General features: G+C 41.1%; 1 protein-coding gene and 1 long non-coding RNA gene across 2 annotated transcripts in view; both read right to left on the reverse strand.

Annotated features, from left to right (window-relative positions):
• Positions 1–11377, reverse strand: part of N4BP2 (NEDD4 binding protein 2) — a 35090-nt gene extending 23713 nt beyond the window's left edge. The window contains exons 1-2 of the mRNA XM_088524766.1: positions 11351–11377; positions 1288–1622 (exon numbers count right to left, since the gene is read on the reverse strand). Coding sequence (XP_088380892.1) covers positions 1288–1507 — 220 coding nt within the window. The 5' untranslated portion in view covers positions 1508–1622; positions 11351–11377. The remainder of the gene's footprint in view (positions 1–1287; positions 1623–11350) is intronic.
• LOC148594707 (uncharacterized) lies at positions 4919–6243 on the reverse strand. Its single transcript, XR_015913377.1, has 3 exons — positions 6137–6243; positions 5681–5854; positions 4919–5011 (listed from the first exon to the last, which is right to left on the reverse strand). It is a non-coding gene; the product is annotated as an uncharacterized LOC148594707 (long non-coding RNA).
• Positions 11378–16433: the final 5056 nt, after the last annotated feature.

Consider the following 16433-nt stretch of genomic DNA (forward strand, 5'->3'; position numbering starts at 1 on the left):
ATAGTAAAAATAGTAAGCATAAAAAAGAAGTATTAAGCTTCACTGGGAGGAAATAAAACAAAACAAAAAACAGAACAGGATGTTTAAGCGGATGCTTGTTTCTAACCCATATCATATAAGAGAAATCATGTGAAATTAACTGAAAGACATGACAGTTAAAAAAGGATTAAAGAAATAAAAATATTAAAATTACTTTCATTATGACTAGACCCAATTGAAAGTGTCATAACTAACATTTTTTTTTAAAAAAAGTCTGCATTAATTCTTTGTAAAGACACTATACAAAATATAGGTTGCCTCTGATCTGCCTGAACAGAACAAAAACCCAGAACATGTGGCATCTGAGTCCTAAAACTAAGTTTCTACTTTTCTGAAGGAAAATTCAGCAAAAAAGTACAAGTTCTTTGAAGTACAACTCTCTCTGCACAGGACGATCTATGCTCCTTTAATTTAAATCTTTCCACCCTGTCTATACAAGACTAACTATTATTACTCATGTGAAGACAGCGAGTATCTTTCAAATATTCTTCATTTTTAAAAGGACAACACAGTAACAAACTTGGACACGCTTCCACAATGCAAAGGAAAAAACATGTTTGCTAAAGTTACAACAGGATACCTCTCGACACATAGGCAGGAATCCACTGAATTCTCCAAAAAAGTTCTAGATAAAGCTATTATTTTGGTAAAGGCAAATCTTAAATATAAATGAAGAGATCACTAGGAGTAGGTAAGTAATTGGGCAGACTGTAGGCGGAAAAGCACAGCTCAAGCAGAGAATTTATCCTCTAAAAACTAATCCTCAGTGGAATCACAAGATGATGGTGAAAAACAAAGTAAAACAAAACAAAAGTCAAATATTTAAGCTAAAGCTGCCAGGACCATACACTGTGTGGCTATGACTTAAGAAACTGTGATGAAGGATTTAATACACCCTCCCAGAAGAAAGTTTACGCATCTAATTGATATGGCACAGAAAGTAACTGGAAAAACTGGATTCCCTTCCCCACGCTGCCTCTGCCTGCTGCGTGTCACAGAACAGGCCACGTAAACTGTGCCTGCATTTCCAGAGCACTCTGCTACTGCGACTCAGCACCTCACTGAGATGTCATCTGACTTGGAGAATCTTGCCTGGGAAGAGGTATGAGATTTCAAAATATTATGACTCACCTACTCGTTAAAAGCTGAACTGACAAACATACTTGCAACTCCCACACTAAGCTGGAGTTGTCAGGTTTAAGAGCTATTTGTGCAACAAAACTATAATGCCAACTGTGTTTTATTTACCTTTAAAATCACATTCAGACAAAACCATATAAACTACACTAGGATCCAGATCAGAAAACATTTCTGACATGCTGTTGAAGAGCTCTTCCTTATTGACACTGTACATTGCTTGCGGTACTGAAAGTCTTGGGTTCCCGTGAAGGGGCACAGCAACAGCAGTTCTGTCGAAATTTCCACTTTTCCGAGAAGGACTCCCACCAGTTTTCCTTTTCCGTGGCATCTTGTTTTCCAAAAATCAGCTTGTTTTAGTTTACACTCCTGAGTTTGACAGTACCAAGCTTAGAAATCACAATAAACCTGTCTTAATCAGGAAGGGCACATCGCAAGGGGGAGACCTAGAATGAAAAGAATGGAAAAACTTTTACAAGACACATAGGTCACTTTTCCACACATCTCTTCTTTAGATAATGAAAAGATCCTAAACAGTCCACAGGTATCCAGAAAAGCACTTCGTAGGAGCTGGCTGACTTCTTGAATGGTTGGCAGCAAACAGCAGTCTTATTTTCCACCTAATTTGATAACCACTTTACGCCTGGAAAGTAAGAGTTTAAAAAGTCCAGAAAAGTGGAAAAGAAAACAAACAAATAAACAAACAAACCCCTCATATTCTGTTCAAAATTCAGAACCTTTGCTCCTTTTACAAAAGTATTGGAAAACATAACAAACATCTCCAAATCATCTGTAAGTCTTCCAAAACATGATGCCTGCTTCCATACGATGTTTATTCTGCCAGAGATGAACCCTTTAGCATGAACAGAAAAATCCATGGCAGCACCAGGCAGCTCTTCCCTCCTTGGATCTCTGGCACACAAATGGCAATGCCAGGTCCACGTGAGATACTGACAGCATTTCTCCACTATTCTCGAGCAACTTCTTCCAGCAACCATGAGAAGTATCATTTACAAAGAGGTGGCCTCTTACACTCCCAGGTCGTGCATTTTTTCTTAATAAGAAAAACAGACAACTCCAGGATCCCAGGAGTTTCTGCCACACGTAATTTGACCTTAGGTAGATGAGATGAATGTCAAACAATGAAGTCCCCAGGGAAGAATGAAATACACGAGAGAAGGAAAAAAACACACAGGAAGAGACAGACTTCTAAAAATGAAGGAGAGACAACAGTGGAAGCTGCTAGCTACCTATACAGAATGACTTGGGACTAGAACTATACTTTTAATTATATATTTTTTAGCCACCTTTCAGTTATTGAATGAACATCAGCATGTTTTGTTGTGGAACAGCAGTCCAAGAAACAAATTACACTATTCTTTACTGTCACACACACAAAAAAACATTTAAAGAAAAAAAATACAACAAAAAAGAAAGAAACAAGGCTACAGTAAGTCATGAATTTCAAAGTCGTATTCCTATTTGATTCATCCTTCAGCCCATAAAACAGGTTGAGACATAACCTAAAGCAAAATGTTTCAGTGCTTAAAAATGTGATTCTTCTTCACTATAACAGGTTCAGTGAGAAAGGAAAGCTCCTGGAAGGGAAAAGCTATTCACACACCTTGATGTTACTAAACAGCTAGAGATTTTTCAGAGAATCATAGAATGCTTAGGGTTGGAAGGGAGCTCTAGAGGTCATCTAGTCCAACCCCCCTGCACACGCAGGGTCACCTAGAGCACGTGGCACAGGACTGCGTCCAAGCGGGTTTTGAAGATCTCCAGACAAGGAGACTCCACAACCTCTCTGGGCAGCCTGTTCCAGTGCTCTGTCACCCTCACTGTTAAGAAATTTTTCCTTAAGTTCCCATGGAATTTTTGGTGCTTCAATTTGTGGCCATTAGTTCTGTCGGTGGCCACCAGTGAAAAGAGGCCAGCACCATCCTCCTCACTGCCTCCCTTGAGGTACTTATAGACACTGATCAGATCCCCTCCCAGCCTCCTCTTCTCCAGGCTGAACAGGCCCAGCTCCCTCAGCCTCTCCTCATAGGGCAGATGTTCCAGGCCCCTGATCATCCCTGTGGCCCTGCGCTGGACTCTCTCCAGCAGCTCCACATCCCTCTTGTACTGTGGAGCCCAGAACTGGACACAATACTCCAGATGCGGCCTCACCAGGGCTGAGTAGAGGGGCAGGATCACCTCCCTCGACCTGCTGGAGACGCTCTTCTTAATGCAGCCCAGGATCCCATTCGCCTTCTTGGCCACGAGGGCACACTGCTGCCTCATGGTCAGCTTGTCACCCACCATGAAACCCAGGTCCCTCTCTGCAGAGCAGAGAAACTGCATTTAACCAAAATATTCCTAGCACTGTTAACACTTCAATCCAAATCCCCTAAAATGAATCAGTCCCATAAGGAACCACTGCTAAGACACATTCTCTTTAGCTAGGTCTTCTAATAACTGATTTTCTTTATCCACTAAAGTATTTTTCTTATCCAGGTACTACATATACTGGACTGCACATCCAATTACATATTAATAATAAACTATCAAATTCACACACTTAGGTCTGCCTGAATCCAAATCAATAAATTACACTGCGTTATTTCAGTATTAATGAGGCCTAAACTGTTTATTGGAATTAATCACATACTCACTATCACTTTCCTTATCATCATACGCCATTCCAACTCCACCTACACTTTACTTCCCTTATGCTACAGATACTTTGCTTTATAGACAAAGATTCTACTTAATGTTGCAATGAGCACAGTTCTTGTTTTCAAGCTAAACTTCTGCTGAAGTGGTCCTGAGACCTAAAAATCTACTAATTTCATTACTACAAATCTTTAATATTATTACAGAGAAAGAAGTAAGAAAAATGCAACAGAAAAATCATAGTAAAAAGTAAAAAGGTTTTAAATTTATTATTGCCAGTCCCATATTTCTTAACCTATTATCAAATATACTATTGAGAAAAAGCTTGAAATAAACATGGAGATTTAGATCAAGAAGGAATTTAAGAAATAAATCCACATCTGTCTTTCCTCCCTGCTCTACTTAAAATATTACCTCTGCTTTTCCAAAAGCTTCCTTCTACAGATCAAGCAGTTCTTCAAAACACGTATCATCTCTTTTCTCTTTAGTTCAGAAAACAAAACTCAAAAATCAAATTCAAAATTATTTTGCTACAGAGCATATTTTGTTCCAAGTTTACCGATCAGTTTAGTTTAGAAATCTTCCTTTGTTTTCAGCAATCTAGGAGTCAATGCTGCTTCAGATGTCAAACTTGCAAGGTTTGTAGTTTCGTTTGTAGTTTCTAAATAATATAAATCAGTCTGCAGCTAGCCACAAATGAGACTTTTTTTTTCCCCCAAGATTAAAAGGGAGTTGCAATGCCATAATGATTTAGAAGAGCAAGGCTATACTGAACACACCGAAATGGAATTCTAGACAATTAGCCAGAGGCTGCAAAATACTCAGATGTTCACTACTCAATTCTGAATATCACCTTCTACACATGCCAATTAAAGCAAACAGCTGTTTCATTTCAGCACTGATGAAACGAATACTCCTGTGGCACTCCCAACTTCACCTTTAAAAAAATACAACTGAAAATTAACAGAGAAATCACAAGCATCTCGCCAGTCTTCTTCAAAGCTACACATCTCCTAATGCTAAGGATCTTCTCCCAATGTAGTTCAACTACCAAAAATAAACATAGGTACAAAAAATTACCTGCATGTAAATCAGCCCTTAATCAAGCAGTCTGAAGAAGGAAAGAGATATTGAGAAACTGGCATCCTCTATAAAATTACTTCCAAGTGTTAGCACCCTAGAAAAGAGAAGGCAGAAGACTATCAGCTCAGAATGCTTCCAGCAAACTTCCTAGATAGATAGAATTTAGTTTTATATGTAGATTATCAGCTTAAGATATTGCGTTTTCCAGCACTGCTACTCATAAGGAGCTGGATGGACAAAGCACAGTAATTTTAAGTTTTTCCCTAGAAAAAAAATGAAATGGAATTTTTCTTTGACACACAAACTAAAGAATTAAAAACAATTAAGATCATTTAAACAAAAATCTAAGTAAACAACTCCCCATAGCCTTCCAAACAAATATATGTCATTAAGATAACTTTTTATTGAAATATATAACATATCCTAGCACTCTTCAAGATTTACTAAAAATATTCAGGTCATGATCAAGTTCAAATGACATATAAGTCATCAAAATCAAACCCTCACCTAATGCAACTTTCAAGCAATATGACCAATGTTGTCTGACATATATATTTTAAATTTCTTTAAGCAATTTATAGAAGATAACTGCATACATATAAAAGATTATCTTTAGCCATTTTTTGAATTTCAAACTACATAAAATATTTATCATGTAATGTTTATTTCTATCTTTTGGTTTTAGAAACGAATTGACATTTTGGAGACTGTAAAAAAATGTGTATATATAATTCAAATGAAATAATAACGGTACAGAACTTACATTTTGAGCTTCACTGACTTGCTCTGCAGTGGGTCCCCTTTCATCTTTTAAAATCCAGCACTGATGGCACATTTAATAAAGATTTTGCAGTTAGAAAACAGAGCACATCCTTCTGTCAGGAAACCATACTGTCCAACATATAAATTAGATGTCAGTAGAAGTGGATGCCCCCTCCTGACACAGAAATTAACAGAAAAGGAAACAAAACGTATAGTTTGTTCATGGATCGCATAATTTTAGGAAAAGTTTAACACGGAGCAATACACATACATTTAAATAAATTTGTTAAGAACACTTAACAAATTACCAATGTGCCAAGTTGCACTCAGATCTAAGTTTTGCTAAGGATAGCTACTTGATTTCAGCTATGGATTTCTTATGTTAAAAAGTTAACTTATACTAACCAAAGAAACAAATAAAATAGAATGAATTGGTAGTAAATATAAGTTTTCTCACTTGTCCTTTCACTTTGCTCCTTGTTGCAATTCTTAACCATCTTGACAATGTTCTCATATCCATACTGGTCACAAAAAGATTCATTCCATCATATGGGGAAGAGACGAAATCCTGGAATTAAATATATTACTTATTGATAAATCATTAATTTTTAATGTTCTAATTATTCTAGAAAAGTGCACTTATGTTCATTAAAGCAGCTGAAAAGTCCTAAAGTACTGTGTCCACACTGGAGATAAGTTAGAGATCCACTGCAAGACTGACTTCATGCCAGTGCACATACATACTAACTTAGAGCTCAGTTTCCTGATAGCAGACTGATGCTTGGAAACACATTAAAATCAATTAAAGAGAAAGAAAAAAAGGGAGGCGGGGGGGCGTGAAGGGAAGGGAAAGGGGGGAAAGGAAGGAGGGAAAAGGAAGGTTCAAGATAACATTCATGCAAGAAATGGGAATTTAAACAAATATTCTGACATGCTCCTAAAGCAGCTGGCTAAGGACGCAGTGTTTTTTTTAAGGAATCTTCCCAAGACAGAGAAGCCCATCTCCAGTGCTGCATCTAATCACACTGCAAATCTCCAAAGCATAAATAATGGTGATAAAAACATGCAGAATGCTTAAGGCACGCAGGAACTTCAAAAAGAGGATGTGAATTTACAAAATGAAGGGAAGGCTGCCAGCAGAGAACACTGCTCACCCCACTCTCAAACACGGGCCTTCACCAAGCTGCACAAAAGGAGAGACTGAAGAGCCACTCAGCAATTTTACAGTGTTTTAACTCTGAAATATAAATTCAGTCCAGGATGGGAAGATGAGGCAGAAGTGTAACTGATAGCAGTGTAACACTACATGCTTTCCTCTCCTTAAATTTCTGTTTACTGCCTCAAACCGTGTAACAAATGCATGAAAATACAAAGGCTATTTCCAGATTTGCTCCCCTGATTTTGTAAGTCTTACAAATGGAGCAAAACAAGCAAGTACTTAAGTAGAAGCACAGACACAGTAGCAGCTAACAAAACTAAATGCAGGCACAACCATGATATTGCCTAGTTCCAGCCGTACAAGGAGGTTTGCACTTGGTTCAAGCCCCTTCTCTAAAAGCCACAAGGTAGAGAAAGGAAGAAGAAAAAGGAAATGTCTACCAGCAGTTTTTCAAAGTAAGCCTAAGAGTAGCAATGGCGACAGTGTGGGTCCCTTTGGCATTCTTCCATTTGTTTGCAGTAGTAACAGAAGAAGTTACTTACAGAATTACTTATTTAATGTGAAAACCTATACCCAGCTAGAGACAAAGCACTTCTAAAAAACACCTAAAGCAATTTCTCTGCTCTTCTCCTTCTCCCACTCAGTGTTACTTTCGCTGATTGTGCAGATGGCTTTTTCTATTTCAACAGTTTTAACTAAGGTCCTAGGGTTTTTAAAATAAAATTATTTTAGAGTGCAAGACATTGACTCATTTCAGTACACTTGTTTTATGAAATCTATTCTGTTTGTTTTTTTCTCCTGATTCAACTTTTGTGATTTTTTTTTAGCTTTGTGCATGGCCTGAACCATAAATGGATTCTTTGTGATAACAAGAAAAAAATATATATGCTTTAAGTAGGAAACAAAAGCTTTGTCCATCAACTACAAGGTCAAGAGTGCAAAACCAACGCAAACAGGTCTGCAGCAGGAGATTACAAAGTAAATGCAACCGGCAGAAGAGCTGCTCCATCTAAACAAACCAGCTGCCTCTGCGTTCCTCCTAGCCTATCAGGCCACAGATCTGCAGCCTCCAGAACACCAAGGCCACCCGTGCTTGCTACCTCCCAAGCTCCCACCTTCTGCACACAGCAAAAAGGAAGGTGTTTGGAGTCTTTGTGGAGGCATTTAGAAAGCCATGGGAGGCATAGAGATGCATGGTGGGAATACCTTAAGGATAGGGATAGCCCATAGAAACTTATATGGCTCCCTGAATGCTCAGCTATAGATCTAGGACCACCTAAAGAAATCCAGCAATGGGAGCAAGAAGAGTGAAAGAGCAGCTCAAGAGCAGCAGTTCTTAACAAGCAGAGCCTGTGGCCATCGAATGTGCTACCTGTTGGTGGGTGTACTCTGCCCTTCCTCATTCTTCCACTCTGCTTTAATCTGGTTATGTTTAGCCAGAGAAACTTGCTTAGCCAAAAGAAAGAAGGAAAAAAAATAGAGAGGAAGAAGGAAAAAAAATAAAGAGGAAGAAGGAAAAAAATAAAGAGGAAGAAGGAAAAAAAATAAAGAGGAAGAAGGAAAAAAAATAAAGAGGAAAAAATGACGACACAGTATCTGCAGTATTTTTTTCCAGCATCAGAGGAGCCAAGAGACGTAGGCACACACCCAGCAGGGCTTCTGCTATGTGACCAGGGCCTGGTTCAGGCTCTTCTACATAAGCCTTCTCTGCTCCACAGAACGATTCAAAGCTAGCACTGTCCAGACACCTTTTTGCTGTATACTCATTTCCTACCTGTCCTTCAGAAGTCTTTTATGCCAACAGGGCTGCAATCTGGAGATCCCCAGCTGCCATATCTTTCATGACAAGTCTCTGCTAATTCCCAGGTCTGGTAACCACAGATAAAGGTTTGTTGCACACTAGGACAAAGCTGAAGCATGAGAAACCTTTACACAGAGACAAATACAGAAACAGAAAGAAGATATATTCAGGTTTGCAGAAAGCTAGAATAAGTCACGGGCGAGAAGAAAATGACTGCTAGAGCATCAGAGCACAATATGTGCTGCAATGTAAACCCGTTTTTTTCACCAAGGTGATATCTACTTATCAGTGACCTACAATAGAAGACACAACAGAAAGCCAAGGATCCAGTTTGGAAAAGGACATAAAACAGTTTGTAAGTTGTCCTGATAGTCCAAACACACAACACTACTCTGAAGTAATTTCTTAAACAAAAATATGCAACAGTGAAACCTAATACTCTTACCACCTTACATTAACTCAAGCTGCATCGTACCAAAGCAACTTAAAGAAACAAAACAAAAAACAAACAAAACAAGAATGCAGCTGTATTGGGGAACCAAAACAGGAGTGATAACTTATTCATGTAGACCGGCCCCAAAATAATCCTCAATATTTAAGGAAAAAAATAAATCCACTTGACCGGATTCTAGGCTGGAAAATGTGTCTAACATTGCTTCATATGTTTAAATTCACTCTAATTTCTGAGGTCACTAGACTAGCTAGTTAAAAATGAATAAATGAAAAAAAAAAAAAAAAAGGCATACAAACTACAAGTAATTGATCTCATCCAGACCCAGGTATATCAATGAAAAAGGGCACTGCCTCCAAATCACTGCAAACACATACTCGATAAAGACTTGATAAGACTTAATCCTATCAAGTTACCTCTAAACATGACTTCACCCCACAGGACTGAAAAGAAAGAAAAAAAGATCAGTCAGGTCAAGTTAAAAAGCTGTAAATGGAAGTTTGAACTAACAGATTTTTTGAGGTGGAACATGGATAAGTTATAGAAACCATCCTGCTGGTAGATCAAATCCCCAGTGGTGTCATGAGAAGAAACAGATGGAGAATTTGACTTCTCTCTCAAGTACAGCTGGATTCAGGAGAAAATGTGGCCTTACTTGAGAGGCAGTGTGTAACAACACAGTAGCAAGGCCTACTTGCTTAGACAAAGGCAGCAAGTTTCTACAACTCAGGACTAATAATCTAGTATTTTTACGAAAAATAAATACATACAGAAGTCTATTTAAAATGGGAATATGACTGTTTCAGCCATCTAGAACAGACTCCAGATCAGCACACAGGCAACAGCCAAAGACAACAGGTCACAACCCACCTCATAACAACAATAATCCTACATCCCTATTTCGACATCTTTCTGCAGTCACCCAAGACAACATAATTCTCTTTCGTAAAGTGGACAAGGTCACAGCTAATGATTCACCCACACCACACAGTGGAACAGCTATAAATATGCCATGGATGTTCCCTAAAACCGTACCAAGGCGAATATTTTTTGTCACCTACTTTGTAACACAACAAATTGGCTTCTCTCCCACCTTGGTGCCTTCCTTAGGTGAAAATACTAGTGTTAATACAACAGAGTGACTACTGCAGTTTCCAAGTCTCAGGACTTGGAGCATGTGACACAAACCAACCCTGCCGTAGCAATGGTGACTGCGCCCCAAGCACACTACGGACCAACACTGCCACTGTTTCAGATACACTAGCCTTCTCGGCTATTCTTTAATTTACTTCTGGTTTATATTTTAAGCCTGTGCTCTCAAAACACACCCCAAGTCGTTTTACTTGCTTTCACTTCAGCAGATCCTGATGCTAAGTGAAATGGATGAGAGCAGCTTTGCCATCATTTATGTTCGTCTGCTCCACACAACACCTTCTCAACAAACAGCCTGGGCAGGATTTGTGCTCAACTTCTGCAGGAATTACTCTTGTTGATTAATCACAAGATCCCGGCGAAAGCCTCCCAAGATTGGAGAAGCACATGTGAAACTGTGAGGACTCTACAACCAGGAGCCTGCATTCCAGCCGCTCTACCTGGGCTCCAGCCCAGACTGGCGCTAAGGAAGACAGGGAACGTCGTTATAGTCATTTTAACCAGGACCCTCTGGAGCTCAGGCAGCCTCACGGCACTGGACACCAGCACAAGTGCAGGACCCATCCCAAAGCGTACGCGACTACTACGCTACGCAAAAGGCGGGCTCGACCAGCGCTCTGCAGAAGTGGTCGTTTTCCAGCAGCTCTGGGGCGCTCAAAATAAAAACTCTGGGGCGCTCCCTATGTCCCGGCTTCTGTTTGAGCAGCACTTCAGGGGCCGCTCGTTTTGGGCCCTGCTCTTTGGGAGAGGCAGTGGAGCCGTGGCCCCGGGGCGGCTGTTGCCGCCGCCGGGAAGCAGCCGGGGAGGGGGAAGAGGAGGCCAGAGGGCGCCGCGCCAGGGCAGGGAAGGCGCGGGGAGAGCAGGCCGGGCTGCGGGGAGAGCGCAGGGCAGCGGCGCGGCCGGCCGAGCTGCAGCGGCCGCCGCCATTACGGGCCGCCCGCGCCCCGCCGCCGCGGCGGGCGGAGCGGGGAGGCCGCCGCGGCAGCAATGGCGGAGGCCGCAGGCGGGCAGCCCGGCCCGGCCTCGCTCCCGGCCGTACGGGGAAGGGGCGCGGGGGAGGCTGCTCCCCGGCTCGTGCCGCGTCCCGCCGGGCGCGGACGGCCGTTACCTCTCGCCGTGCCACAGGCCCGCGGCGCGCTCGCTGCTGCCCCGGCTCCGCTCGGCGAGAGGCAGGGCCGGCGCGGGGCGCTGCGGAGGGGGCGGCTCGGGCGGAGCGTGCGCCGCGGGGACACAGTGCCGCTCTCCGCCCGGCCGCGGAAGAGCAGCCCGCGAGGAGCCTCCGCGCCGCCGCCGGCCCCCACGGCAGAAGTGCTCGGCGGAGCAGAGGGCTTGCGACGGGGCGGGTCAGCCCTGCGCGCAGCAGGAGCCGCGTGAAGGCTGGGCCGGCGGGGGGGCGCCCGGCCGGGAGGCTGCGCGAGGGCCCTGGCAGGCTGTAAACGAGCGGTGAAAGGGAGGGCGGTGTGAATTGTAGTGCCGCTGTCCCGTGAGAGTGGTTCTGCGGGCTGGTTCTGGGGAGAAAACGGTGTGTAAGAGGCTGTGGTGAGATCTAAAGTATCCGTGAAGCAGAGGCTGGTGGGAGGACTTGTCAGGGCAGGCTGTCGTCGGTAAGAGGTCGGGTTATGCAAGGAGCATTTGACAGAGATGGACGATGGTGGGGGAAGAAAGGAGGAAAAACGGGCTCCTGATGAGGAGGTGGTGGTGATAAACAGCGTGATAAAGAGCCCGAAACTGCAAGGGCTGTGAAGCCACTACGAAGAAGGCTGAGCGCCTGAGCGAGAGTTGGGTGCTCCACCAGCACGTAGGGGCAAAAATCCTACAAACAGTCAAAACTATGGACTCTGAGGCGAACATAAGCATTTATATAAATATAAGCTTCCCGATAATCTGAATTTGGGGATGGAGGAAGGGGGATGGAAAAGCCTTGGAGCTTTAGTGCCCCTGCGGTGGGAGAGCTGGCCTGGAAGCTCAGACTCTACAGGGAAATTCGTGTGTTTGGATATAAATTCCCTGCTCTGAGTACCTCTCAGAGCAAATACACTTTTATTTATGTCTGTGTGTAGTGTGTGTATATATATATGCATAATATATAATTTTAAAACAATCCTGATCAAGTTTATCCATGCCTTGTTTCCAAGAACTGCACTTAAACGTACAGCCATAGGCTTCCTTGTAAGCTCCGTCCCGTGGCCTGTGCCCGCAGGATAGCGGGGCAGGGGCTCATCTCCTTATCCCCCTGCTTCCCACTCGCCCCCGGCCGCCCGCGCCCAGGAGAGGCCTCCCCGCCATCCGCAGCCGCCATCTCCGGTGCCCGCAGCGTTCCTGCCCCGAAGGGAGCCCCGCTGTCTCCCCGCACCATCCTCGCCCGCTTTGTGATTCATCCAGTTCGGAGAACAAGGCGGCGAACTCCCCCGGCCTCGTTTCTCTTTCATTTCCCTTCAAAGAGGGAAACAAGAAGTGGCCTTTCACAGGCTACTTAGGCTGAAGCACTGCTTATTTAGCACCTCGTCTTACAGCCTTCATCACAAGAAAGATGAAGAAAAGTCGCTGCCCGTCGCAGTCCCACAGCTGCTTCCTTTTGCAGCCTAAGCTATGGTTTCCCTCCTCCCCTGTTTGCGCTGGAGATGCGACAATTTTAATGCAAATAAAGAACAAGAAAGTCCAAAAAATAATGTGTAGTTTTCTGATGAGCTAATTATGGGGTAGCTCCCCGTAGCTGTTTTGGGGAGCTGCAGGAAGGTCTGTAGCTCTTGGGGATCGCAGTCCCCAAGTGCCCTCTGTCTGATAGCAGAGTAAGTGAAAAGCTAGTAATTTTGTGTGTGTGTGTAGGACTGAGTGTATTCTTGCAATGCAAATAATGTTTAAACTCTGAAAATGGTATTAAAAGCATTTAATATGTCTGGAGAACTAAATGGATTTCGGCATTGTTAATTTGCCTGTCGCATTGGTATTTCGGTGCTTATCTTGTAGCTATAGGGTATGCAATATTTAAATAAATAAGGCCAAACATTTAAACATTTACATTTCTAATACAATAGTGAAAGCATTCAGTCCACAGAATGTCCTGGTAGTTTTTTTTTTTTTTTTTTTTTTTTTTTTTTAAAGACTGCTATGACTCACTGAAGTAAAATAAGAAAATCTTCAAAATACTTATATTGCAAATATCCAAATATATGAAGGAAAAAAAATCATCTCTCTGTGTGTGTGTGATGCCAAGTAGTTGTTTCATGCGTGTACAAGGGACGGTTTGCTTTTTTTGTGTGTCTGGACAAGTATCAGAAACAAAATCTTTTCTCCTTAAGGCTGTGATGCTAGTAATGTGGTAATCATACGTTTGGAAAAAATAGGTCATGTAAATTCCACTCTAATGACTGTGTCTTTATATTTTTATGGTTGCCAAAAAAAAAGAGGAAGAGAAAGGTTTTCAGCATGCTTGAATCTGATAGCCTCCATTAAACTGCTTTGCTAGTGGGGTGTTGCTGCTGGCACTTCATGCATGAAGCTATGTTGTTCTTTGCCAGTTGTACACATATCAGTATTTGACACCACGAAAATGCCAGACTAATTTGGGTACTGGCAGATTTCTCACTACTACAGTTAACACTTTAAACAGGAGGGATATTGGCATCTAGATAGTTGAAAGAACCTCTAGTACAGCGATTATAATTATCTGTGGGTTTTTTTTTTGAATTTTTATACAACTGTTTTTCAAACAAAATAGTAATCACCTATTATGTTTTTTTTTTCTTTCCTTTGTGTCTCCTTATGCCTACAGTTGGCTTGTTTTCACTTGGAGTGGCTTGACCATACAGCATGTAATCTGTGCTGCTTGGCACAAGCATTTAGTCTGGCCTTCAGCAAGTGCTTTCACGACAGATTTTCCATTTCAGTTTCTGCAATGCTGCCTCTTCAAAGTAAAAACACCGCACTATGTTCTTGCTTATGTTATAATTCACATTAAAATATTATTACCAAAGATGGTCCATAAAAAGCAAGGGAATAACAATAATGTTTTTTGTTTCTGGTTGGACACAGCCTACTAAGTCTACTCAGCAAATTTGTGCCCGCTTTCTTTCTATGCAAAAACAATTTGCAGCTTAAAGTTATGGTAGTAAGGTAGACTATATCTATGTATATATATATCTATGTATATAGATATAGTCTATATAGGTATAACTATGTCATGTTCAAAGACAATTTTATTTCTACCTGCAGTAACATATTGAATGTGCAAGCATATAAAGCATAGGAAAATTTCTGAGAAATTAGGGTGCATTAAAATATTAATAATGCTACCTGACAAATTTGTCGCACCTCAAAAATTCGTATCTGTCTTCAGTAAATCTAAAACAGATTTTTTTTTTTTCAGCAAAATTGATGCATAATTTTCACCATTATTGAGAATTGGACTTTGGGCAACTAATCAGAGCTCTAAATTATAGTGATATTTTCCAGCCCCCTAGATGAGAAGTGAAAAGTGCTCACATCTAGTTTCTACAATAAACTTGGTAATAAAATGTTGATTCAGCCCCTTCATCTCATAGCCCTTCCTCTTCCTATGGAGCTTTTATTTCCCTCCTCCACCTTAGCTTTTATTTATTATTTTATTTTATTATTTACTTATTTATTATTTTCATGGAAAATAAATGTATGCTAACTGATCCAATCTAGGAAAAAAAAAAAAGAAAAAGAAAAAAAAGGCTTACCCAAATTCTGTTTTAAGATACCTTACTTGGCTTGTTGAAATCTCTGTATCTCCAGTCATCATTATTTTGTCCAGGATATTGTTCTTTGTGTTCCTACAAAAATAACTCTCCTCTCAGCCTGGATTTGCTTTTTGAAGTAGAAATTCTTTCATTATTTAGGCAAAGAAGTGAAAACGGAATGCAGAAAAGGAGGGATAGAAGGGAGGATATATACAATATATACATATATATATATATACACATACACATATATACATATGTATATTCTCAGATTTTTGGAAAGAGGTTGGGGAGAGAGGAGAGATGATGACAACAAATGATGTAATGCAGGTAGTAAATAATTATACTTAATTGTGTCTTCTCTGCAGGCAGGGAATGAGATCATGCATATATGTGTAACAGAAGTCCTACTGCCACAAGCACTGAATTTGAAATAAGTTTGCACTTCAGTTTTGATTTGTGGTGAATCTCATTCATGTATTGGATGTTCTCTGCTCAGCTGTTTTTATCAATCCGATATGTTAAATTTCATAGATATCAAAAATCCATCTTGCTCTGTTGAGTCCAGAAAAGGAAAAAAACAAAATATGCTTAATATTTCTGTCTTGCACATGGCAAAAGTAATAAGCAGACTTTCATTGTAACTACCATATGTTTTTTATCTGTTGATTATCACTGTTTTTATTTTTTAAAAAAGGCATTTGACCTATCCCATAGAAAAACTGATATTAGGGATCTTAGAAATCACTGTATTTAAGGATCGCTATCTGAAAGTTAAATCTAGGAGTAAAATAGTATATTTGCATATTAGAAAAAAAAACATTTCATTTATGTTACTGCAATAATTAGGCAAAAGTTAGTTAGTCAGTTTGTTTGTTTTAAAAAAAAGAGTATTGTTTGGCATTTCTATAACATGTATCATCCCAAAAGCAACTGAATACATCTCGGGGATCCATTCATGAATCAATCATCTAAGGCCACCACTTAAAGTGCAACAGCTGTTTAACTGCACTGTACAGTACCAGAGGGTAGGTTAAGTTGAATAAATCCCCAGATGAAAACACAGCAATTCCGTAAGTAGCATGCTGTTATCCAAAGTGGAATTTGACCAGGATATGAAAGTTTACTTACAGTTCTTAGAAAACAATTCTGTCCTATGCTGAGCAAGTAAGAGGCCAGTTTGCAACAACACGGCATTAATGGCCTCCATTCATGGGGGAAGTCAGAGCCATAGGAACAAAACTGCCTCAGGAGGGAAAATCTTCAGGTCTGCAGCATGTAGGGAAGTGTCCTTAGGCAGCTGCGGCCAGCTGAGCACCTGGGGTATCTTCTTCACGGTCAGGCCGCTAACAGGAGTGATCCCAATTGTCCTAGCTTGGACCTTGTCTTCATTAAGGAGAAAATGGGGTGGAGGCAGAAAGGGAAAAATTCTTGTTTCTTTTAGTGGGAACAATGTAATATGATACATATTAGAGACTTAAAATAATC

The sequence above is a fragment of the Tinamus guttatus genome, unplaced genomic scaffold (assembly GCF_059628265.1).
Source record: "Tinamus guttatus ecotype Peru unplaced genomic scaffold, ASM5962826v1 Tinamus_guttatus_pri_ptg000213l, whole genome shotgun sequence".
Lineage (NCBI taxonomy): Eukaryota > Metazoa > Chordata > Aves > Tinamiformes > Tinamidae > Tinamus > Tinamus guttatus.